At 44.0% G+C, this 25,736-nt stretch overlaps 1 protein-coding gene across 13 annotated transcripts in view; it reads right to left on the reverse strand.

Annotated features, from left to right (window-relative positions):
• APBB2 (amyloid beta precursor protein binding family B member 2) overlaps positions 1-25,736 on the reverse strand; it is a 427,787-nt gene that overhangs the window by 122,983 nt on the left and 279,068 nt on the right. For 6 of the 13 annotated variants that reach the window (XM_010384684.2, XM_030921821.1, XM_030921817.1 and 3 more), the window contains 4 exons: positions 19,485-19,693; positions 9,344-9,406; positions 8,881-8,966; positions 8,723-8,783 (listed from right to left, as the gene is read on the reverse strand). In XM_010384684.2, the coding sequence (XP_010382986.1) occupies positions 8,723-8,783; positions 8,881-8,966; positions 9,344-9,406; positions 19,485-19,693 (419 nt within the window). Of the gene's footprint in view, positions 1-5,099; positions 5,544-8,722; positions 8,784-8,880; positions 8,967-9,343; positions 9,407-19,484; positions 19,694-25,736 lie in introns of those variants that run through there. The other 7 variants (XM_010384687.2, XM_010384677.2, XM_010384702.2 and 4 more) reach the window with 4 other exon arrangements.

Consider the following 25,736-nt stretch of genomic DNA (forward strand, 5'->3'; position numbering starts at 1 on the left):
AGAAAAGGTACTTCCCTACTACTTCCTGCTTATCTATTAGTGCTAGTCAGTAGCTGCTAATATAATTACTTCATGAAAATCTATGCTAATAGGAACCAAGGGAGGGCACAGATAAATAAAGCTCACAGATGAATATTAGAATCTCATGTCCATTCACCATTCAGTTCAGAAAGCTCCGTCAAACCTACTACCCAATGGTTTGTTTTGTCTCCTTCCTCTTCCTCTCCATCTGAGGCAAGTTATAACAGAAGAGTAAGGAGGCACACAAAGCTTTCACAAAATCCAGTGCCAATAAAAAAAGTTCCTGAGCAGGTGCAAATTGGTTGCAAATGGCCATAACAGAACTAGAAGATACTGCATAGAAAGACGATGTGTACTCCCCTGCAGAAGCTGCACAAAATTGGTGCCTTATTTTTATCAGGTTTCCAACTGTATAGTGTTATTACTCCGTGTTGTTTGTAGACTGGCAGTATCAGTATCACCTGCAAACTTTACAGAAATGCGATTTCGTGTCCCACTCCAGAGCAAATGAATCAGAATTTGCCCACAGGTACAGTAACATGTGAAAAGCACCACAAAAGATTGGACCACAAGTCTGGATGAGGGTGAGAAGGAGTTTGTCATCAAGCACTGACCTTCCAGTTCCCTCACACATTCCCACCTTCAACAACCCTGCTACTCCAACCCCAAATACCCAGGCTGCCAAAATGATTTTTTTTTTAATTGGGTCTTGCTCTGTTGCCCAGGCTGGAGTGCAGTGGCATGATCTAGGTTCACTGCAACCTCTGCCTCCCGGGGTCAAGCAATTCTCCTGCCTCAGCCTCCCGAGCAGCTGGGATTACAGGCATGTGCCACCACGCCCAGCTAATTTTCGTATCTTTAGTAGGTACAGAGTTTCGCCATGTTGGCCAGGCTGGTCTCGAACTCCTGACCTCAGGTGATCCGCCACGCCTGGCCCCAAAATGATCTTAAAGCTGAGAGAAGCAATAACTGGGAACAGGTGGGCGTGACACTTTCCCGGCCTTTGGAGTCAAATGCATCTGTGTTTGAGTCCCTGTTCCATCAGTTACTAGATGTGTGATAAATAACTGATGTCTTGTAAGCATCAGTTTCTTATCTACAATATGGAAACATAACTATAATGCCTGTTTTTGCAGGAAAATTGCACGTTAAGTGCCTGGCAGAGAGGGGAGGGCACCTATGCAGAGTGTGTTCAGGAAAGAAGAGCCAGTCCTGGTTCATGGCACTCTCTCTTTCCCTCTCTAGACTTAAATACAGATAGACTATTTCATCTCCAGATGCCACAGATGAAGGCTACCACATTTCATTTGAAATCTGAAATTTTCTCAGAACCTGAAATGACTTCTAATTTGATGACACATTCATTGGAAAGATGAGGACACTGAAACCCAGAGAATATAATATCTGGAGCAGCATAATCTTCCTTACCCGTTTCCTTAATTATGTGTTTCAAAGAACAAGGTTCTAAAAACAATACCAAAAACTTCTCCTCACAAATATATTGAAAATGACTTGTTATACACTTAGACAGAGACAGCAGGATGGAGCGGTCGGAGGCTCAGAAGACCCATCTTCAAATGCCATCTTCACCAAGAACTAGTTGTTATCACAAATAACTCTATGACTCATTTTTTTCACCTCTAAAATAAAGGCCCATTAGATTGGCTCTAATGGTACTTCCAAGCAAAAGAAATTCTAATTCCAGATGAAATGTTGCCCCCTTTTTCTTTGAGATAGGGTCTCACTATGTCACCTAGGCTGAAGTGCAATGGCCGATCATGGCTCACTGTAGCCTCCACCTCTTTGGGCTCAGGTGATCTTCCTACCTCAGTCTCCCGAGTAGCTGGGACTACAGGCGCATGCCACCACATTAGGCTAATATTTGCATTTTTTTGTAGAGACAGGGCTTCACCATGTTGCCCAGGCTGGTCTCGAACTCCTGGGCTCAAGAGATCCGCCTGCCTCAGCCTCCGTAGGTGCTGGGATTATTTAAAGCATGAGCCACCCTGCCCAGCCCCTCTTCATTAAAGATGTAATTTTCAGTATTGTCCACCAGGTGGCAGAACATCTCCCTTACAGAAGTCTGAGCGGAGTTACACAAAAGACAGAAAAGAACTATGACGAAACAGTAAATAGTTTTCAAAGCATTAAGTTTTCTACAATTTGATTGTAACTGGGTTTTGAATGTTAATCAAGACTTTGGTCAGCCATGTGCCACGGGAAAAGGGCTAAATTCCAAATCTAAGATATTAAACTAGGATGAGCACAGCGGGTGATGGGAATTGAGAAGTGCAAGCTACCTGGCCGCCTAAAACATGCCAAGGAGTGGTCTTCTTAACAAATGCGCGTGAGGGGCAACCATCTACAAAAGCCTTGGATATAGAAAGTTTTAAAACATTTTCCATGGAAAAGTGGCATAAAATGGAAAAAGAACTAACTGAAGAAAATGTGTAAGATCACAAAAGCAGATAGTTCTGAAGTTAAAAAAAATGGATAGGGGGTACTGGGTGCAGTGGCTCATGCCTGTAATCCCAGCACTTTGGGAGGCCGAGGCAGGGGGATCGACTGAGGTCAGGAGTTCAAGACCAGCATGACCAACATGATGAAATCCTGTCTCTACTAAAGAGAAACAAAACAAAACAAAACAAAAAAAACATCAGCCGGGCGTGGTGGTGCATGCCTGTAATCCCAGCTACTTGGGAGGCTGAGGCAGGAGAATCGCTTGAATTAGGAGGCAGAGGTTGCAGTGAGCTGAGATTGCACCACTGCACTCCAGCCTGGGCAAGAACAGCGACAGTCCATCTCAAAAATAAATAAATAATTTTAAAAAATGTGGCCGGGTGCGGTGGCTTACGCCTGTAATCCCAGCACTTTGCGAGGCCCAGGCAGGTGGATCACTTGAGATCAGAAATTCAAGGTCAGCCTGGCCAACATGGTGAAACCCTGTCTCTACTAAAAATAATTAGCTGGGTGTGGTGGTGCACACCTGTAATCCCAGCTACTCGGGAGGCAGGGGCGGGAGAGTTGCTTGAACCCAGAAGGTGGAAGTTGCAGTGAGCCGAGATCACACCACTGCACTCCAGCCTGGACGACGGAGTGAGCTTTCATCTCAAAATAAATAAATGAACGAATGAATGAATGACTATATGCATAGAGACTAAAATGGAATATGGCATCCTAGATTAGATCCTGGAACAGAAAAGGTCATTAGAAGAAAAACTGGTAAAATCAGAATACAGTGTTTATTAATACTTTTGAATCAATGTTAATTTCTTTGTTTCGACAAATGTACTATGATTCTGTAGGGATACAACATGATGGCGATCTGGAGAAGGGGCTATGAGAACTCTGTACTATCTTTGCAACTTTGCTATAAATCCATAATTATTTCTGAATAAAAATCTTACTTTTAAAATGCATAGAAAAATAAGAGGAAAAAATAGCCAGGAATGGACAGAAACAGAGTTTCATAGGAAATGTCCTGTGTCTATGATAATTTAATAAGGGGAAATTTTTTCTCTTTTTTTGAGACGGAGTCTCGCTCTGTCGCCCAGGCTCTTGGAGTGCAGTGGCATGATCTCAGCTCACTGCAAGCTCCGTTTCCCGGGTTCATGCCATTCTCCTGCTTCAGCCTCCCTCGTGGCTGGGACTACAGGCGCCCGCCACCATGCCCAGCTAATTTTTTGTATTTTTAGTAGAGACGGGGTTTCCATGTGTTAGCCAGGATGGTCTCGATCTCCTGACCTTGTGATTTGCCCACCTCAGCCTCTCAAAGTGCCAGGATTACAGGCGTGAGCCACCACACCTGGCCAATAAGGGGAAATTTTAAAATTAAGGGTTAGTAGCTCACACGCAATAAACTAAGACAAATAAATACAAATGACAAAGCCTAGAGTGAACTGGGATGTGGACAAAGAGGAGTACTCTAGGGATATTACTGATGGGATTATATGCTGCTACAAGCTTTCTGGAAGGTAATTTTGCAATAAGTGACAGAAGCAATAAAACTGATAGCCTTTGCCCCAGTAATACCAGTTTTAGCAACCTATACCAAAACAATAATTTAAACGAAAAAGCAGTCATCTGTTTTTATGAAGTTGTAGCTCTACTCTGTAGTGGGGAAAAACTGCTCCTATGGATGCAGGTGCCTAGACACATTACGGTGCTATTAATTAAATGAAATATTATAACGGAATCAAGAGTGACCAAGCCGAGGGCTACAGGGAAGGAGCATGTGAAATAATTTTTCAAGAGCTCACTATATGCAACATAGTACCCTAGGCTGGGTCCTGGAACAGATAAAGGATGTTAGTGGAAAAAATGAGAAAATGTGAATAAAGTTTATAGCAAATGATATCAATATTAATATCTTAGTTTTGACCGATGTACCATGATTATGAAGAAGTTAATATTAGGGAAAGTTAGGTGAGAGGGTCTATGAGAACTCAATATTTCCAACTTTTCTACAAATCTCTAATTATTTCAAAATAAAAAGTTAAACAGGGAACTCAGAATTGTATACAAACACACATACATGGTTATCAAGTACAAAAACTTTACTGTGTAAAAATTTTGGTAGGTTCAAAAAACATTTTCAGAGTTAGAAAAAGACTGCTTCTTTGGGGAAGTGTGTGTGTGCGCGCGTGCGTGTGTGCGTATGCATGTGTGTGCGTGCACATGCGTATGCGTGTGTGTGCGCGCATATGCATGTGTGTGCGTGTGTGCGTGTGCATGTGTGTGTGGTAATTTTGTATTGCCATTGCTAGAGGTTTCATTGAACAACTGATTAAGACGCCCAGATTCAGAGTAGCTGAAGAGGATTTGGAAGTGTCCCCATCCTGACAGTCTGAAAATAATTTTTATTTTTTTCAGCATGTAAGTTTTAAGTGGGGAGTAAGGAAGATATTTTCTATAAAAACTTTTTGAGTAATCATTTCTCACAGACTACATTTAGAATTCCATAGTATATCAAATATTATTGTTAAAGTCAGGATTTTTTTGGGGGAGGGGGCCACTCGGTTCCCTGGTTCTTGGTGGACTGAAAGAATGTAAAGGGGCATCTAAAGTGAATAACTTACTCTACAAAGGTGCTGGAACATCCAGAAAGCCTAGGTCTTGCCACTTCTTCCTCTGAGGTGCTGGCTCTGGCCCCCAGGCAACACAAAACAGGCAGGAATGACTCCCATGGGGGACGGAAGCTCCTCCAATGTGTCTTCATTAAAGTCAGCTCTGAACTCATGGACTTCTCATGGACGGCAGTGCCACAATTATGGCTCACTGCAGCTTTACCTCCCAGGCTCAAGCGATCCTCCCACTTCAGCCTCCCAGGTAGCTGGGACCACAGGCACAGGCCACACACCCGGCTAATTTTTTTTAATTTTTTGTAGCAACAAGGTCTCGCTATGTTGCCCAGCTGGTCTCAAACTCCTGGGCTCTTAGTGCTGAGATTAGAGGCGTAAGCCACTGTACCGGCTTGCAAAAGTCCTTTTAAGATTGGCCGGGCGCGGTGGCTCAAGCCTGTAATCCCAGCACTTTGGGAGGCCGAGACGGGTGGATCACGAGGTCAGGAGATCGAGACCATCCTGGCTAACACGGTGAAACCCTGTCTCTACTAAAAATACAAAAAACTAGCCGGGCGAGGTGGCGGCGCCTGTAGTCCCAGCTACTCGGGAGGCTGAGGCAGGAGAATGGCGTGAGCCCGGGAGGCGGAGCTTGCAGTGAGCTGAGATCTGGCCACTGCACTCCAGCCTAGGTGACAGAGCAAGACTCCGTCTCAAAAAAAAAAAAAAAAAAAAAAAAAAAAAAAGATTCTGATGAGCCCTTCTAGGCATTCATTCCATTCATGCTAGGAATCCTCAAGTTAAATAATCACCAGGAGGCACACACAGAAAACCCCACCTGCAAATCCATGTTAGTAGCTGTGCAAATCCTGTGATCTGAAAAGCTGTGGGTTTTTCATTCTCCCCAGGCTGATCTTTCCTTACTCTCTGTATTGTTCCAGCCCAGACTGATACACTGATTATTCTCTTACATTTTCTGTGCCTTTTTTTTTTTTTAAAAAACTGTTTGTTCTTAAAGGTCTCCTCACATATTATATGGAACAAAGTAAGACACAGATAAACAATACAATGCATGTATTTTTTGTTGTTGTTTAGAACTAAGCACAGCTTTAGGAACTTATGACAAAGCTGAGCTTCCTTATTAACATGAACAGACTCATAACAGGCATTGAAATCGACATGCTGGCAATAAAAAGGTAGCAGATAAAGAATCCAGTAAGCAATACAGCCCTAAGGAGAAAAGAGAGAAAGCCCAACCCACTGACTTGGTTTTAATTGAACCAGTACTCCTATTCCTATTACCAATTCCATCTCCATTCCATGCTTTCCCCCTTGTCAATTTCACACCCTGGCTCCACATATCTCACTGCCCTAGCCCTTGGTGGTGGACAGAGATACTCACTGCTCCTCTTCCAGCCTTTGCTGATACAACTTGTAAAACACCAAGTAGCAAAGCAAGTTGTTCACAACCCGCGTTCCTCACCATAAAATTTATCTTTAGAGACCGAGCATGTTAGGAGCAGCCCAAGGACTTGCTCAGAAAGCCATTGGCTCTAGAGTGACCATCATCTTACTGGCTGTGCTTAGAACGAAGCTGACTTGACTAGAAGCAGCAGAGATTTTACTGGGAGCCCTAAGATACTTACAGAACCAACTGGCAATATGGCAGTTTCTGGCAAAGGAGTCAAGGTTTTGAACCTGTATGGTGTTCCCCTCTTAACTGCTAAGAAAACCTATTTGCAATGTTATTTGTAGACACAGATCTGCTTCGGGATTCAGAACAAACAAAAAAGAATCTGGGAAGATTCATTCTCCTTCCACGGCACAGGAGGGTGAAGCGGAGGGGAGGGGAAGGTGCTGAAGTAGACAAGGTGGAATTCCATGGTTGTTAGCACCAGAAGTTCAGGTGCATAACTTGTAAATGAAAATGAAATATGTGAAATGAAAATGCAAGCCCCAGCCCCTCCTCAAAAAGCAGGGGGAAGATGCTATAAAAACTATTAAAACAAAGGTTTTTCCTTTCTTCCGTATACTTTCTCTTGGCTTGTTAAGATGTTTTGTTTTGTTTTGTTTTGTTTTGAGATGGAGACTCACTCTGTCACCCAGGCTGGAGTGCAGTGGTGTGATCTCGGCTCACTGCAACCTCTGCCTCCTGGGTTCAAGCGATTCTCCTGCCTCAGCCTCCTGAGTAGCTGGGATTACAGGCACATGCCAACATGCCCAGCTAATTTTTGTATTTTTAGTAGAGACGGGGTTTCGCCATGTTGGCCAGTCTGGGCTTGAACTCCTGACTTCAGTTGATCTGCCTGCCTCAGCCTCCCAAAGTGCTGGGATTACAGGCATGAGGCACCGCATCTGGCCGTTAGTGTGTTTTTTAATTGCTATTTAATGTCACAATCCCTCAGGCACGGGGATACTTGTAGAGTAAGTGCAAACCCTTACAAACACTCAGGGCCCTGCCCAGTATCTTGGTACACGCACACAGACCATCAGCTTCTGGGTCCCTGTTCCCATCAGCTGCTGGGCAGATGCACCATGCACTGACCAGGGCCAGGGAAATCAAGCCAGGAATCCCCTCTTCCCATGGGCCCACAATCTCAACCCACAACAGATGGGTGGCCCATAAATGTATCGCAACATCAGTGCTGGAACATGCTAAGTGCCTGGACTGTGGGTAGGCAAAAAACTCACCCCCACTGAGTTGCCTGCGGAACACACAGCAGTGTTGCCAGCCCAGACTGGGTTGGTCACCACCATGCTCCATCCCAAGATACCCAGGGAGTGTGCACTTGACCCCAACCCTCCCATGCTCACACCCATGTCTCTTTCACAGTAGAGGGCAGTAGGAATCTCTATGTGGGGAGCGAGATAGGGAGGTCTGGCAGGGCCTGGGATGCCAGGGGGCCAGAAGCTGAGAATCGCCCATGGACACTGGGGGGTGGCAGGACTGTGTGTAATCCAAAGCCCAGTCCTCATGGATGTTCCGTTGGACTTGACTTCTAAGATACAAATTCAAAGATTAAGAATTTCTTGACAGCAACCTTGAAGCATTCATCCCCACGCACAGGGGCCTTTTCATTGTGGGGCCTGTGCACCTGCACTGGCCACATGCCCGGAAAGCTGGCTCTGTTAGCACCCTACCAGAAGTCCAGAAACAAAATGGACACAAGTTTGCCCCCACTGTCCCCAGTTTTCCATCATAAAACCTAATTCTCCAATCTGTGTTTATGACAGGAATGGCAACGGTATCAGGCTGCTCTGGTGGAGGGAGGTGGGAGGGGTCTCATACCCTACCGGTTTAGCCTCCTCTCCCATTGCTCTGCAAGACAGAGCCTGGTGTATCTTTAAAGACTTCTGAAGCTCAAACATTTGAACAATAATTGTAACTTATTACATTGTGTAAAGAGCTGATGCAGTGAGATATAGGCAGAGTCTTGATGGTTCTAGAAACGCCCCCAAACCTAACTTACCCTAGGGATTTTCTTCAAGTGTCAGGGAGATTAGGAAAGAAAGAGAATTGAGGGATAATTACTTATTAAATGGCTCTGGGTTGATGGTTTGTAAAAACTGGGCCATTATCCAAAGTCATTATTTGGATCTAAGAATATAACCTGGTGGCTGAAAGCAAGTCTCTTACAAACCTTGGCTTCTGGGTCACTGTTGATACTACAAGAATCATCATCGTCAGGGTGTGGGGCATTTCTAGACAGAAAAACAGAAAAGTGGACTTAGAATTCTGTTGCAAACTGTCTGCACAAAGCTATACACTGACAGCAGGTCAGTCCTTCTAATGTCCTACCTGAGTTTCAAAGATGCATAGCGTAGGGTTGCTCCTTCAAACTCTTTTAAACTGGGGTCCGGGTTAACAGTGGCTGCATGCAAATCCTAGAGGAAAACAGAACCTTGTTAATGTACAATGGGGGAGGAGTCCATTCATTGCCTCAAATATCAAACGGGAGAAAAGTCTTCCCAGCAAGAGGCAGAGAGTGTATGTGAGCTTAGGCAGAGAAAGGCATGCAAGGACTGTTGAATACTGACTGGTGCAAACGCCTGTTCTTACAAAACAACGGGGAACCTGGGGCATTCACAATGGGAGACACCAAAAAAAGGCAACAGGAGTGTGAGCTGAATGCCCCTAGCAAGAAGCCCGATCACTGTGTCCCTGCAGAATGCATGATATTCACGAAGAAGAAAAATATACAGCCACAGCCATGCAGAAAGGATAAAATATTAAATGATCTAAGATCTGACAATATACTTGCCTTCCAAATGTCACTATTAATCTTTCCCCCATTCAGAACAGCAAAATCACTCCATGGCTGTTTCTAGACATATAATTATTCACATAGGAAAAAAGCACATTGATTTAAATAAAAAGAAAAGAAAAGAAAAAAAAAACACAAGACACTGTTGTTAGCATTGATATTCACAAGATGGGTTAGGGAACAAGTTAACTCTAACAGCAACTTGTTGGCTCACACCCTCTATGTCTAGATTATCACCTGAAGACTAGGGCAGGAGAGTGATGGTGCTTTAATTACTTACCAAATAAATGACTAAACATTATTAGAAGCAGACAGTGAAGTTATTTCCTTAAGGTAATTTTAAAAGCAAACAATATAATTCCAAGTATTCAATAACTAGCATACCTAATTCCATAATAACCATTTCCTCCCTATAAACCAAACAGAACTGTTTTCTGGAGGTGGGGGTGGAATGAGGGATGGGTACTGTGTTTGTTTGCAAACTAGGGCATGCCTACTGGCTGAGGGCCCCAAAGTTGGGAGTCAAGATATTTTCATTTAAAGAAAAAAAGGAGAATGATGGGGAGAGAGGGTTAGTGAAGAACACAGACTGACATCAACATTTGGTGGAAATTTAACCTAACAAAAAACAGCTCTAAACAATCTAACATAAATTCCTCTAATTTATAAAAGCTCTACTTACTTTTTCTTTTCTTTTTTTTTTTTTGCTACAAAAGCCTCTTCACAAATTAATCCTTGATCATGAAATGATTTTCTAAACATAATTATAGTGCAAGGCATGAAGCTTGGCCTTGTTGGGAGAGCTCTTGCAATAACTGATTTTAAATCCAAACAACTCCTCCATCCACCTCAGACAATGAGAAAATGTCTTTTCTTTCTACTAGGCCTAGTGAATAATCAAATATTTTTAATCTAAGATTTGGGGAAATAAGCAAGCAAGGCTAATAAAACTCAGGAACAGTCTTGTGAATTTGCTTTACCGACTAGTTAGGCAAATCTGTTTGTATAAGAAATTAACCATCAGCTGGGTGTGGTGGCTCACGCCTGTAATCCCAGCACTTTGGGAGGCTGAGGCGGGCGGATCGCGAGGTCAGGAGATGGAGACCATCCTGGCTAACACAGTGAAACTATGTCTCTACTAAAAATGCAAAAAATTAGCTGGGCGTGGTGGTGGGTGGCTATAGTCCCAGCTACTTGGGAGGCTGAGGCAGGAGAATGGCGTGAACCCAGGAGGCGGAGCTTGCAGTGAGCCAAGATATGCCACTGCACTCCAGCCTGGGCGACAGAGCGAGACTCCGTCTCAGAAAAAAAAAAAAAAAAAAAAAAAAGAAATCAATCATCAAAACTTTTCAGCTCAATCACTTTTCAACTGAAGTTCTTTGAAAATGAGAAGTGAATACTGACCCATAACTTCTACTCCCAACATTGACAGTTTTAAAAAACCACTAAAAGCAGATAAAAAGTAAGTTTAAATGTCTTGTGTGTCGAAAGATGCATTTATTTTATTTAAAATTTTTTTTGAGACAGGGTCTCACTCTGTCACCCAGGCTGGAGTGCAGTGGCCCAAACATGGCTCACTGTAGCCTTGACCTCCTGGCTCAAGCAATCCTCCCGCCTGGGCCTCCTGAGTAGCTGGGACTATTCAGGTGCATGCTACTACACCTGGCTAATTTTTAAAAACTTTTTTGTTGAGATGGGAGTTCCATTATGCTACCCAAGCTGGTCTTGAACTCCTGAGCTCAACTGATCCTCCCACTGAGGCCTTCCAAACTGCTGGGATTACAGGCATGAGCCATGGCACCTGGTGCAACATGCACTTACCAAACTCTGCAAGCCTCTCTGAGAGCAACGACATTGCAAAATTTAGACCCATTATTACTACTGCACACGTGGTGTCGTTTTCATTTTTGGTCTAGGCACCTAAACTACAGCTTTTGAAAATAAAATAGGAACTTAGACCACTGTATTTATTTAAAAAAAAATTTCTCTTAATGAATAAAGGGCAGGAATGTTGCCCATTCCCTTACCTTTCCCCTCACTCCACCCCCAGAAGCAGTGTTCAGTCTTTATGAAGAGAAAATTAACAACCTAGGGCAATCTTAACCTGTTAGCTCAGAGGAGCTGTGAACCCCTGAAACGGGTGCGGGGTTTTGTACACGTACGTTTTCCTGAGAGAAAGATGCCCAATTTTCCTCATATTTCCAGATGGGCCAGTGACCAATTTTGGTTTGGATCACTGTAGGGTTACTAATAAGGACACAAGATAAGGACCTGAAATATCAAGTACAAAATAAAATTTTAAGCTAGAATTTCTTTTTCAAAAAGAAAACAAGCTTATATGGCCTCAAATTGTCATCACTGTTTACATGTGAGCAATATTTGATGTTAAGTTGAACTTTAAAAAAGGATATTCAGATGATGAATTAGGAAGACTCAAGATAATTGTGTCTTTGTGGAGAAATTTATAAAGAAATAGGAAAAAAAAAAAGTTACCTCACAAAAAGAATTTCAGAAATTATCCCCAAGAGACCCTATATGTTGAGACTACAGAGAGTATAAGAAGAGTATTTTCTACAACAAGTACTCAGAAAAGTCTTCAGTACTTAATTAAAACAATTCTCTGCATGTGTGTGTGGTTTTTAGAATTTTTAATGTATTTACTCTTTGGACATAAGGGTATCTGTAAAATAAAAGCTAACAACAGTACTAAGACTGTCAGAATCCAGCTCTCGTGTTATGGAAACACAAGTTAGATGGCAAATGTCCAACAATCACCTTTTATAGATTTAAATAAAGGCTCCATATAGTGATTTTACAAAAACTTAACACAGGCACTCCTAAAGAAATCCTTTAGCACAAAACTCAGTAAGGACAATGGAAACCAGCGTTATATGTGTTATGACTGGGCCAAAGATCTTTTCTCTCCTTCTATATTTAAAACCGTTCATTTACATCAAAGATGACAACTTTCTCCAATGTATAAGTGACCATAATTTTTGTTTTTCAAAAAATTAAAGTCAATGAAAGACAAAGTCACTTTGTCTTAAATTTCAAGAATTACATGGCCTATTCATCTCATTTTTTTAATTAAGAAGAGAGAATATTTTCTATATTTGGCTAACAAGCTTTGCTAATAATTTTTAGTTAATAAATTTTTTAAAAAGCACAACCCAACAGAGATTCTTTGGTTCTACAGAAAGTCTGTATCCACCCCAGTCTGCAGTCTGTGGGGTAGGGGTGGGAGAGACTGAAGGAAGAAGAGAGACAAAGAGAAAAATATTAAAAGAGGAAAGGGCAACTTGGACAGTATGCCTCAGGTAAGACAAACACACAAAGATGGGGAAAGAGCTGGTAACGGACCAACAGGAACCATCTTCTACAAGCAACAAGCTTCCATGAGCCTGGTAGCCTTCCAGGCAATGCAGCTGAAGCCTTGCACAGCTGAAGGTCATCTGGTACCACAGTCATAGCTGGCACACCCTCCTGGTGTTTGTCCTGACCTTGCCCAGGCTGCAACACCCCTTTCTCTGATTACTTGATCCTGCTCAGTTCTGGGAGAGCTCTGGAGCCTTAGCTCCTCAGAGATAGTGTGTCTAGGGGGACTGACCCAATGCCCGGGGTATGGCACTCCTCAAAACCCTTGAGCACCACACAGAAGCTGTGTGAGGCTGGACCCAGTAAGGAGGGAATCCAATCATATAACCTTGACTACTGAGAGTTTTCTTCTTTCATGTTTCTCTTCTGAGGTCTTGGAAAGCAATTCCGCATAGCAAACAAAAATGATGCATTATCAGCTGAAAAAAGGCCAACAATGGAGCTGATTCTTTGACAATGTCAACAGAGTGCTCTTAAAGACGAAGTCTCAGGGGCTGGGTATGTCCCTACCAGGAGGCTTTCTCTAGGGTGCCAAGAAAATCTCTATGAAGTGGTATCAAAATGCAAACCAGGGGGCAAGAGTAGAGGGTTGAACTTGCTGAGAACTGGGTAGAGAGGAAAAGCACTAAAACATTCCACAGTGGCAGTGACAGAAGCTATAATCATATCATCTCTGTGTGCACTTGAGAAGTTCTGAAGTTAACACAATGCAATGGTTTGAATGTCTGTCCATTCCAAAACTCGCATAGAAATTTAATCACCAATGTTGCAGTATTGAGAGGTGGGGTCTTTAAGAGCCTCTGCCCTCATGAGTGGATTAATTCATCCATGGATTCACTGGGTTATCACGAGAGTGGGACTGGTGGCTTTATCAGAAGAGGAAGAGAGACCAGAGCTGGCATGCTCAGCTCCCTCACCATGTCATGCCCTGCACCCACTCAGGGCTCTGCAGAGTCCCCACCAGCAAGAAGGCCCTCACCAGATGCAGTCTCTCGGCCTCAGACTTTTCAGCCTCTATAACCATATGAAATATATTCCTTATCTTTATAAATTACCCAGTTTCAGGTATTCTGTTATAAGCATCAGAAAATGAATAAAGAAACATTGCCTACTGGAATGCTGGGGTTCAAATTCTGCCTCTGTTCTCACTTGCTCTTTGACCTCAACTCCCTCCCACATCAAACAGGACTAAGAAGGCCTCCCATCAATGTGCAGACAGAGTGAGATCTAGAATGTTAGCTCGTAGCACAGGGACTGGCTGCCTGAGGGTGCCCTGCAAATGAGAGTTTCCTTATGATCTACTCTTTCCACGAAGGAAAAAGCAGTTTGGGGAATACAAACCAGTTACAAATCATGCCTCTCAATGCCATTTTGTCAAGGCTTGACCCTTCATTAAGTGTGGCCTTGATACTAAATGGCAGAAAACCTGGAATGCCAAGGAGTATGGCAGGCAATGTCAGTAAGTGTTTTATCAATTTATATGTGTACAGTTTTTCTTTCTTTTTAAGACAGGGTCTTGCTCTGTCATCAAGGCTGGAGTGCAGTGGCATGATCTCAGCTCACTGTAACCTCCACCTCCTGGGCTCAAGTGATCCTCTCACCTCAGCCTCTCGAGTTGCTGGGACTACAGGACATGCATCACCATGCCAACTAATTTTTTGTATTTTTAGTAGAGAAACTCCTGGGCTCAAGCCATCTGCCCACCCTATCAGAAGATTATAGCATCATGGTTTATTTAATCACACAAACATAATTCAGAGAAGTTAAAAAATCAAACTAGTAAACTAGACTACCAAAAGCTTGTGCAATTAAATCAGTCTCTGTGAGCAGCAGTGCAATGCAGAAACCACAACGCAGAGGGGCCCAGGAGACTGAGGGCTCTAGAGCCGGCTTTGTCATTGCAACAGATCAACTAACAGCTGTGCGGTTGATTTATTTTTTCATTCAGCAAATAGTTAATGAATGTCGTCATGTACTGGGCCCTGTGTACACGATGAAGAGGACAGGTCCTGACCACCAAGGAGCTTCCTACTGAGAAAGTGACACACTACAGGTTAACAACACTACAATGGGACATGACAGAATAGAGGGCTTTCAAAGCAATGTGGTAAGAGCAGTAGCTCTGGGGAGACAACGAGGTGAATCCAAATAACTTTTGAGGAAGTGACATGCAAATAAAAATAGGGGAGCTATAGTCACTAGAGGACCTGTTGTCCTACTTACTCAGCGTAAAATCACTTGGAGAGCTTACGCAAAGGTCCCCAGGCCCCACCCCATTCTGTGATCCCCAGAGGTTCTCCTGGCACCGTTCCTTGGCTCACTGGCTGAGAAATACCGCCTACACATTCAACAGGTCCTGCTCCAAGATTCCTTCCAGCACTCAACGTCATGATTACTTGACTGAGTGAAAAAGTTCAGAAAAATGATGGCAGAACGGCCCTTTTATGTTGTCATCTTATTTCTACATGTATATGAGAATACACAGGCTTAAGGTATTCCACTTGGCACCCTCCTGGGGGGTTAGGCTCTCACGCCGCCCCTGAGGCCATGAGCACTTCATAAGAACAGGCTGATTTAGGACCAAGAGGAAACCATAGTTTGAGCAACAATTCATTTTCTCGAGCCTCAGACCCGCCTTCTCCATACTTTCCTCTTTAGGAAGACCAAAACACCTTCGCTTGAAAAGACGGGAAGACTTGGCCACAGGCCAATGGATATTCATAAAAATATTTTGTGTGGCTCTCCATTCTCTCTAAAATTCAACATTCAAGCAGTTTGCAAGGTAATTTGGAACAAATAAATGGTTTGGGTGGGGAGGAGCACCATGTGCCAAATTTCAGCAGCAAATGCTTCCTGGCCAGTTTATAAACTTTCAAAAATACTGCTGGCATATGCAGCGGAAACATTATCCACTGCGCTTAACACTTCCCGAGTGAACTTTGGAATGTGAAATGTAAAATTTTTAAACTGTAAGGAAGCCTTCAGTTCTAAACTTTTGTGAAGCCTAGTCAACAGATTTAGCACTTAGTTATTTGATTCTCTTTTTTTTTTTTGAAGCCAGCTCAGAAAAAAGCTGAATAAAATATGCATTTCTAACACAACACATTACAAGCTTCTTCTGTCCCTTAAGATTTTGCTCTCTTCTCATGCTTTGAAACTGTTTGAAATAGATTCTATTTAGGAATCAAAGAAATGATGTTAGAAATATAATCATTTCTCTTCAACTGTCATTAGCACCTGAGACAATGATATTAAGAGAGGTCATTTTCTAGAAGGCTCCACATGTGACACAGCCTCCCTTAGGGTGAGTTAAAGGGATGCAAGAGTCTCCAAGCCTCCCAGACATACGATATTGTGAAGTTTGGGGTGGAAATAGGGGTCAGGGGACCTGAACTCAAGCTTGACTCTACCATGTATTAGCTATGTGTCTTGCCCAAACTCCTCAACCTCTCTGTGTCTCAGTGTCAAATGCAAAATGAGAAAGACAACTATAATACCAGATACATAAGGATTTTGGTGTGTTTTTTTGTTTGTTTGTGTGTTTTAAGAGACGAGGTTTTACTCTGTTGTCCAGGCTGGAGTGCTATAGTGTGATCATAGCTCACCTGCAGCCTCAGATTTCTGGGTTCAAGTGATCCTCCTGCCTCAGCCTCCTAAGTAGCTTGGGCTATAGGCACACACCACCACACCCGGCTAATTTAAAATCTTTTTTTTTTTTTTTGGTAGAGATGGGGTCTTGCTATGTTGTCCAGGCTGCTCCTGAACTCCTGGTCTCAAGTGATTCTCCTGCCTTGGCCTCCCAAAGCACTGGGATTACAGGCATGAGCCACAGCACCTGACCACATAAGGGTTTTACAGGGAGTGAAGAGTTAAGGCATTAGCCTGGACTGTAAATACTTGATTTCTCTTAATGCCCCTGGTTTAATATTGGTGTCAGCGTCTGTACATCGGCGTATGCAGCAGGCTGAGTCTTTTCCCCAATTCTCCTATTCCTCTTCTATCTGCTCATCTCTTTGCCTCTATGACTTATTTATTTCCTTTTGAATCTGCTTGGTTCTTTGACTTAATGGAGGACTTTATGTAGGGGGAGAAACGTGTATGATGTGAACAAGTGAAAGGTCAGCCTGAAGACTTTTGCCCCGCTGCTTTCTGAGAGTGCTGGATATGAGTCCCTGTCTCTGAAACTCCTAAAAATACGCTCCTTTAACCAGCTTCTGTGGAGGGATAAGCCTTTGTCAATACAAATGGCACAGTGAGCTGCAGAAGAGAGGAATGGAACTGATAGAAGGTGGAGATGCTCAGAGTCCTGGGGCTCTAGAGTCCTGGGGTCTGGAGTCAGGGAACTGGATGCATCCCACCCTAACCCCAGCTGAGGGCTACTTAACTCACTGAGTATCAGTTACCTCTTTCCTTAAATGGAGAACATACCAGTTGACTTCTCTGCCCCAGGAGACTCCTGAGAAGATCAGATGAAATGATGTCTAGGAAAGTACCCTGAAAACCACAACAGATCTTTAAGAGCAGTGAGAAGGCTGAGCTTCAGGGCTGTGTTGGGGGAACACTGAACTCCAGGGCAGGAGGTGCCAAGGATGCGTCCTTCTGAGCCTGGGAGGGGCCCTGGGCATTAGTTAGCACAGGGGTACGATGCAGGCACAGAGAGGGGAAAGAGTAGGCAAAAATGGGCCCCAGGTAGGGGAGAGATGAACTCTGCTACCTGGCAGTTTTCCCCAGAGCCAGCGCCCACCTGTGCTGCGTTCTTCCCAAGACTTCTGCCCAAATCACGGAAACAAAAGGCTAACGTATTAATCAAAGAAATACAACTCTGAGCTCTGTAAGCCTCAGGATGCCCTCCTTGGAGTCCACACACCCGCGCCTGGGCCTCTGCAGGTGGCCTTTACAAAGGACTTCACCACTGCCAGATGCAGAGGACTGGAGATTCACGGCACAAAAACTGTCTCTCAAAGTTAGTCCAATCTCCCCTCACTGGGACAGTGAGGAAGCAGAGCAGGTTGAAATCCCAAAGCCAGGGAAGCTGAGTGAGAAGACCTCTGGCCTAGGATCTTGGAGGATTCAGTAACTCTGAGCTCTAGACCCAGAGCTGCTACCAGTCACTGGCCTCTCTGTACCTCAGTGTCCCTGCCTGTAACATACAAATGCTGGCACCAGATGGTGCCTTCTCACCCTGGTGTTCTCTATATATAGGACACACTCTGCCTGGGAAGACGGTTAAAGGTTTGGAATAGGGGAATGAAGATGGTTATAGGCTTGGAGTAGGGGAATGGAGAAAGAGATTCTTGCCAACTGAGATGTCAAGAGAAAAAGTCTACAAGAAAGAAAGGGAGAGCACATCTGTGCCTTAGTGAGAACAGAGACTGATCCTGGCCGGCTCGGCTTCTGGGAGGCCCCCACTGTAGCACGGGGGAATCCCAGGACCCAACTGGGTGGGGACAGAAAGAGGACTCCTCTCCATGCCAAACTCCTTGAGGCCTCAAATAGTGTTGGTTCTTTATCCCCCAGCACACCTAATGCAAGATGAACAAAAGGCTGAATAAAAATTGCCCAGGGAGTAGGAATTATTATGCTTCAATAAAAAGTTGTTAAAATTGCCCAGTGATAAGCAACAAAGCCCTAAATGGCATTGAGCAGTCCTGAAGCATGTGCCTGATGACCACGGCATTGCACAGGTAAACCAAAGTCCTTGCCTACCAATAAGGGTATGGCTGCCCCAGCCCATCACTTTCAAGTTGGAGAATGTGAGGTCCAGGCTGGGTAAATGAGAAGCCAAAGCCCTCTAACAGCAGGAATGTGATGACAGTATAGGACTCACAACCTCCCAGACAAGAACAAGTACCCAAAGATTTAGGAAACAAGACATTATCTACTTTTAAAAACAGGAAGGGTGATATCTGTTGCAAACAGATAAAGAAGCTTCGGCAGGTAGTTCCAATGCCCTCATGCCTCAAAGCAAAAGAAGATGGGCTTGTTCAAAGAACCAAGGACTGTGGTCAGAAAGAGGCAGAAATGCTTGGGTGTCAGGGGTCACAAGAAGTCATTACTTAATTGTGACCTTTTCCAACTCTAATTCTCTTGAATAGTTCGCTTTCGGGATTCACAAAGGTTCACTGCGGGGATCCCTATACTAATAAACACCACAATGAAATTTTTTTAATGCCTCAATTCTTTGTTTAAACATCCAGATTTCTTCCTCAGGGACAGCAGAAATTTATGCTGCTAATTGTTTCTAAAATAATGTCACTTCTGCTAAATAAACAGATTTTTTAAAACAGAAATTAAGCATCTGAGGGCCCTCCAGGGTTATTCTTGCAGACATTCTCTCCATGCTATCAAATGAGCCCAAGGCTAATAAGATACACAGTAATTACAATACATCTGGCCAAGAGATGTTCTTCCGTGTGTAATTATTTTATGGAGCCAGCACCACGCAATGCTACCTGCAGAGTAAAGTACTGCCTCAGTGAGCCCAAGGGAATCTTAACCACTTCTCATTAATCAGCCCCTCTTGCTTTCTGTACCTGGAATGGTGTTTCAAGAGACCAAAAGCTATTAAAAAATAAAAACATCCCTGAAAGATGGATATTAACACTATTTACTAAGAGGAAGCATTACTGAGATTTCAAATGCAACATGCACAATAATCAAAAAGCTTACCTCGATGACCTGTTGGGGCAGAAGCAACTAGTGTAAAGAGAAACCACAAGTTACATCTATTCTACTAAGCCGGTAAAAAGACACTCCGTTTTACCTCGTTCTCTGGGGTGGGAGATGGCGTTACAGAACTAAGTGACCCTTTCCTAGAACCCTGGAGATCTGCTGGGATGGAGACAGGCCGTTCCCACTGAGTCGTTCCTGTTGGGATGTGCCAATAATAGGTCCCAGCGATGTCACTGACTCTTTTCCAGCCAGGCGGCAAATCCGGATCAGTCTGAAATGAGTGATCACTCCATATATCTGCTGAAAAATGGGGGGTGGGGACGGGGGAGAAAGAGAGAATTTTATTAAAAGAGAAAGAGCCTTCCAATTTCAGCACTACCTGTCAGGTGAACCCCAAAGGCAGACGTGTCCATAGTCCAAATGATTCGTTCTTCCTGGTATGTTTGTGAAATCCATCCATGCTGACGTGTGCAGCTGTACTTGGTAAAAGAGGTAATATGGAAACAAAGAATTGGAAAGGAAGGCTGACACTTGAGAACAGGGACATGAAAGCCTCACTATCAAGTCATCCTATAGCTCTAAGAACCCTATGAACAAGCTAAAGCTCCAAACCAGAATCAACTTCCCAAGCAAAATTCACATAGTTATACATAGCAGGCTGAATGCTTTTGTCAATTAGTAAGATTCACTGGTGGGCATCATGTCATTCCCAGCTATCACTCTAATTTTCTTAAAATGCTTTCTGTAAATGAGTGCTGTATTTCTATCTTTCATGTGCTTTAAGAATCTCTCTCATGTGATTGGGACACCTACAAAATAGCAATAGTAGTAGTCTTCTGTAATACTCTAGAATTTTTTTTTTTTTGAGACAGAGTCTCACTCTGTCACCCAGGCTGGAGTGCAATGACACGATCTCAGCTCACTGCAAGCTCCGCCTCCCGGGTTCACGCCATTCTCCTGCCTCAGCCTTCTGAGTAGCTGGGACTACAGGTGCCCGCCACCATGCCCGGCTAATTTTTTGTATTTTTAGTAGAGACGGAGTTTCACCGTGTTAGCCAGGAGAGTCTTAATCTCCTGACCTCGTGATCTGCCCGTCTCGGTCTCCCGAAGTGCTAGGATTACAGGCGTGAGCCACTGCGCCCAGCCAATACTCTAGAATTCTAATTGTACACAGAGATTCCCAAGGAAAGCTGGGCACGGTGATTCACACCTGTAATCCCAGCAATTTGGGAGGCTGAGGTGGGTGGATCACCTGAGGTCAGGAGTTTGAGACCAGCCTGGCCAACAGTGGTAAAATCCTGTCTCTACTAAAAATGCAAAAATTAGCTGGGCATGGTGATGCACACCTGTAGTCCCCATTACTTGGGAGGCGGAGGCAGGAGAATTGCTTCAACCGAGGAGATGGACATTGCAGTGAGCCGAGATCACACCACTGCACTCCAGCCTGGACGACAGAGTGAGACTCCATCTCAAAAGATTCCCAAGGAAGGCAGATTGGAAAAGCCTCGGAAGTCAACAGTGGACCAGACTGACTCTACGGACAGGCCAGTGATGTAAACATGTGAAGCAGAGTGTGGGTGAGAGACAACAAAGGTGGGTCACTGTGGAAAATGGGCAAGCACCTACAAAGTCCAGTCATTCCAATTCCAGAAAATAATCCTTTAAACACTGTGAGGGCCAAATAAAATACGTCTGCTAGACAATTCCCATTCTATCTGACCTTTCTACGTATCTTTTCAGTTTACTGAATACCTGCTGGTTTTAAAAAGTCTCATTCTTGGCCTTGAGTTGACTAGGAAATGGGTGACAGCGCTAGAGAAGAGAGAAGAGAGGAGAGAGGAAGTAGCATGAGACATCCACCGAGATGGAGGGGTAATAAGGGAATCATAGGCTGTATCAATGTATGTAGGAAGAAAAACTTTAAAAACTTGAGCTCTAAACCCAGGGATCAATTTTATTCTAAGGATTAGGCTGTTTCCTGTGTGGCCATACAAAAGCAGCTGGAGTGCTTTCCGGCAATTCAAAGGAGAACACAAGTGGGCCTGGCTCTGTGCAAGTGTCACTGCATCACGTGGGCAGGCATCACCGAGGCAGAGTCACCGTGAGAAACAGAGAAATCAAACAAAGGAGCTGATGAAGACTGTGGCCACGGATGTGCATGCATGCAGTCACTTTCCTCATTTAAATCTGCCAGAGGCAAAAGTGCCACTAGTCTCAAATTATGCTGGGAATTTCCCCCTGTCCCCACAGGGAGTGAAGTATAATTAAATAATTTCAAGTTAACCAAATTTTGCAGAAACAACTCTAATCAAACATGTGTTTACATTTCTTTGTCCTGTCTCCTTTTTAGGGGACGAAGGGGTCACTTCTGCTATTATTTTGTTTTTTGCATCTCAACTGGGACACATCAGGTAAAAGATACAGGTTTTGGGACTAAGTTGGAGAAAACCCTAGCAAGTGGGATCCCTTGTCCCATTCTAGTGGCTCACAGACAGGGAGCTTTGGGGCTAGAAACTGAAAAGATACAAAGCAGCTGCCTGAAAAGATACAAACCAACATTTCTGTGGTTTATGAGGACTGGAGGCCTGAATTTACAGATTTAGCCTAGTTGTCTTTACCACTGAGACATTAGCATGTACGAATAATAGCTACATACACTATCAAAATATGACATCATGTCAGACCAACAGCAGAGGCCAAGGTTGGTGGCTTTCAAGTTGGGCTGATAAGAAGGTACCTAGAGGTAGCATGAGAGGAACTTTATGCTGAATGGCATGAATCGGACTGTTTTATCTTCAACCAAACCCACCCTAGTTTTATTAAGCTTAGGCTGAGATTTTGTTGAAATAAAAAAGGAGGTTTATTCTGTTGCTAGAAATAGGTGGTAACAATGGTGCTGGTGACAGAAGCCAAGTGGGCACACCTACAGTATTATTAATAAGTCTAGAATAATGTATAGAATCCCTTCCATATTATCTCACATTGGTTTAAAGGATTTAAGCCCTGTGAGGGTAGGCAGATACCATATCTGTCTTATTCACCATCATATTTGACACCTAGCGTGGCAGGTATTCAATCAAAATTGGATACATGGAGAGATGGGATGGAGAGATGGGAGGGAGGGAGGGAGGGTATAAATAAAGGAGAAGGAAGAAATGAGTGAATCAATTAGGTCTTCCAATGATGGGAACTGAACTTGGCACTTAGCAAAAGAGAAATTCTAAAGAAATCAGTTCTATGCAACGTCACAGAACAGTGCAACTTCATGACTCCCAAGACTTACAAACATTTATCTATCCCTTGATGGCATATGTGAACGTCCTCATGGATAAAAAGAAATATAATACAATAAATTAGGAAGAGTCCTGGGCTGGAGACCAAGAAGTCTTGAGTGAGATTTTGTTTATTTTTTGTACTGAGAAGTTCCACAAGGAAAGGCAGGAAGTATGCCGCGTGAAGACTCTCAGCACCATCACACTTCATTTTGTTTAACCTTTATAGCCCAATTTGCTTTGTTCTTCTACATAGAACTACACATTTAGGCCAGGTGCAGTGGCTCATGCCTGTAATCCCAGCACTCTGGGAAGGCAAGGCAGACAGACTGCTTCAGTTCAGGAGTTCCAGACACAGCGAGGTCCCATGTCTACCAAAAATACAAAAAATCAGCCGGGCATGTTGGCATGTGCCTGTAACTACAACTACTCAAGAGGCTGAGGACGGCCAGGGGCGGTGGCTCATGCCTGTAATCTCAGCACTTTGGGAAGCCAAGGCGTGCGGATCACCTGAGGTCAGGAGTTCAAGACCATACTGGCCAGCATGGTGAAATCCTGTCTCTATTGAAATACAAAAATTAGCCAGGTGTTGTGGTGGACGCCTGTAATCCCACCTACTCGGGAGGCTGAGGAAGGATAATCACTTGAACCTAGGAGGCGGAGGTTGCAGTGAGCCAAGATCATGCCATTGTACTCCAGCCTGAGTGACAGAGTGAGACTCATCTTAAAAAAAAAAAAAAAAAAAAAAAAGAGCCTGAGGTGGGACAATCACCTGAGCCCAAGAAGTGGAGACTGCATTGAGCCATAATCATGCCACTGCATTTCAGTCTGGGTGACAGAAGTGAGATCCTGTCTCCGAAAAAAAAAAAAAAAATTACACATTTAAATAAGTACTTTGGACTTTAAATCAGTCAGTGGTTTTCTTTTTTCTTTTTTGAGACGGAGTCTTGCCCTGCTGCCCAGGCTGGAGTGCAGTGGCGCGATCTCGGCTCACTGCAAGCTCTGCCTCCTGGGTTTACACCATTCTCCTGCCTCAGCCTCCCGAGTAGCTGGGACTACAGGCGCCTGCCGCCACGCCCGGCTAATTTTTTGTGTATTTTTAGTAGAGATGGGGTTTCACCATGTTAGCCAGGATGGTCTCGATCTCCTGACCTCGTGATCCTTCCGCCTCGGCCTCCCAAAGTGCTGGGATTACAGGCTTGAGCCACCGCGCCCGGCCACAGTGGTTTTCAATTGTTATCAAACTGGAGAAGAAAACCAGGCACGGCGGCTCATGCCTATAATCCCATCACTTTGGAAGGCCAAGGCAGGGGGATCACTCGAGGTCAGGAGTTTGAGACCAGCATGGCCAATATGGTGAAATCCCATCTTTACAAAAATTAGTCAGGCGTAGTGGCACACACCTGTGATCCCAGCTACTTGGGAGGCTGAGGCACAAGAATTGCCTGAACCCAGGAGGTGGAGGTTGCAATAAGCTAAGATCACGCCATTGCACTCCAGCCTGGGCAACAGACTGAGATTCTGTCTCAAAAAAAGGGGTGGGAGGGGAAGAAGATAGTGGTACAGGTAGGTGGAAGTCCAGACCTTTCCTGAACTTTTCAACCACAGCAGTACCCGTTTTGTCTGTCATTACACATTGGTCTTTATGTATGATTTTCCTTGAAAACAAGCGTCAGTTTTTCCTTAAAATGTTTACTTAAAATAAAGTTTAAAACCATAGCTAAGCCAAGAGAACAGTGGGGTCAAGTTAGCGAAACACCAAGCAGCTGCTTCTGTAAAAGATTGTTCAGGATACTGCAAAGTTGCTTAATGGCCGTCCTCTGATTAATGGCCTCGTCTGGCATCACAGCGGACGGACGAGGCGGGAGGGAGTGCATGCAGACTAAAACAAAACAGGAGTATTCAAAAACACCAGGCGATTTGAGGAGAAGCTTCAATCCCTTTGGTTCTCAGAAAATGGCTTAGTGAAGCTTTGCTGAAGACAAGGCAAGTGGCTGAAAACTGAGGAGAGGAAACAGTGGCTGGCAGCGTCACTGCCCTTCTGACTCTCAGCAGTTTGCTTAAACTGGGCGTCTGTCATGCACCCCCTTTTTGATGGATCTGCTTGGAGTTTTGAAATCACAATGTGGTATTCTTAGTTTGCAGTGGGAATATCCTAGAAGACCTCCATCCTGGAGGATGTTTTTCTATTTGGGTGTGTCATGTGCAACAGTCCTCTTAGGGGGTGAGATTTGGTACTGCATAGCCTAAAGCGCACCGTGGGAACACATCTCAGAGTGACTCAACTGGAGGACTGGAACTCGGACCAACTGTGGGGGCTACTGAAGACAAGGTTTACAGAAACTGCAGAAATCTAATCAAAAAGCCTGCAGAGCATCTTAAAATGCCTCAAGTCACAACACAATAGATATCCTTCCATACCAGTCAGCTGGGCAAAAGTTAAAAAATATTACAATACCAATTGTTGGCAGGCATGTAGAACAACAGGATCTTGTAGATACTACTGCTCATATAAGGGTAATCTGGTATAATCATTTTAGAAAAGAAAATAGTATTAACTAGTGAAGTGGAAGATATCTCTACTCTATGATCCAACAATTCCACACTTGGTATGTGTACCAGGTAACATATTCATATCAGCATCACTGAAATAACCAAAACCTTCAAACAACCTAGACAACCATTTAAAACAGAATGAATTAGCCAGGCACAGTGGCTCATGCCTATAATCCCAGTACACTGGGAGGCCGAGGCGGGAGGATTGCTTGAGTCTAGGAGTTTAAGACCAGTGTGGGCAACACAGGGAGACCCATGTCTACTAAAAATGTTTTAAAATTGGCCGGCTCACGCCTATAATCCCAGCACTTTGGGAGGCTGAGGCGGACGGATCACGAGGTCAGGGGTTTGAGACCAGCCTGGCCAACATGGTGAAACCTCATCTGTACTAAAAATACATAAATTAGCCGGGAGTGGTGGCAGGCGCCTGTAGTCCCAGCTACTCAGGAGGCTGAGGCAGGAGAATCACTTGAACCCAGGAGGCGGAGCTTGCAGTGAGTCTAGACTGTCCCACT

This window comes from Rhinopithecus roxellana, chromosome 2 (genome assembly GCF_007565055.1).
Source record: "Rhinopithecus roxellana isolate Shanxi Qingling chromosome 2, ASM756505v1, whole genome shotgun sequence".
In the NCBI taxonomy this organism is placed as follows: Eukaryota; Metazoa; Chordata; class Mammalia; order Primates; family Cercopithecidae; genus Rhinopithecus; species Rhinopithecus roxellana.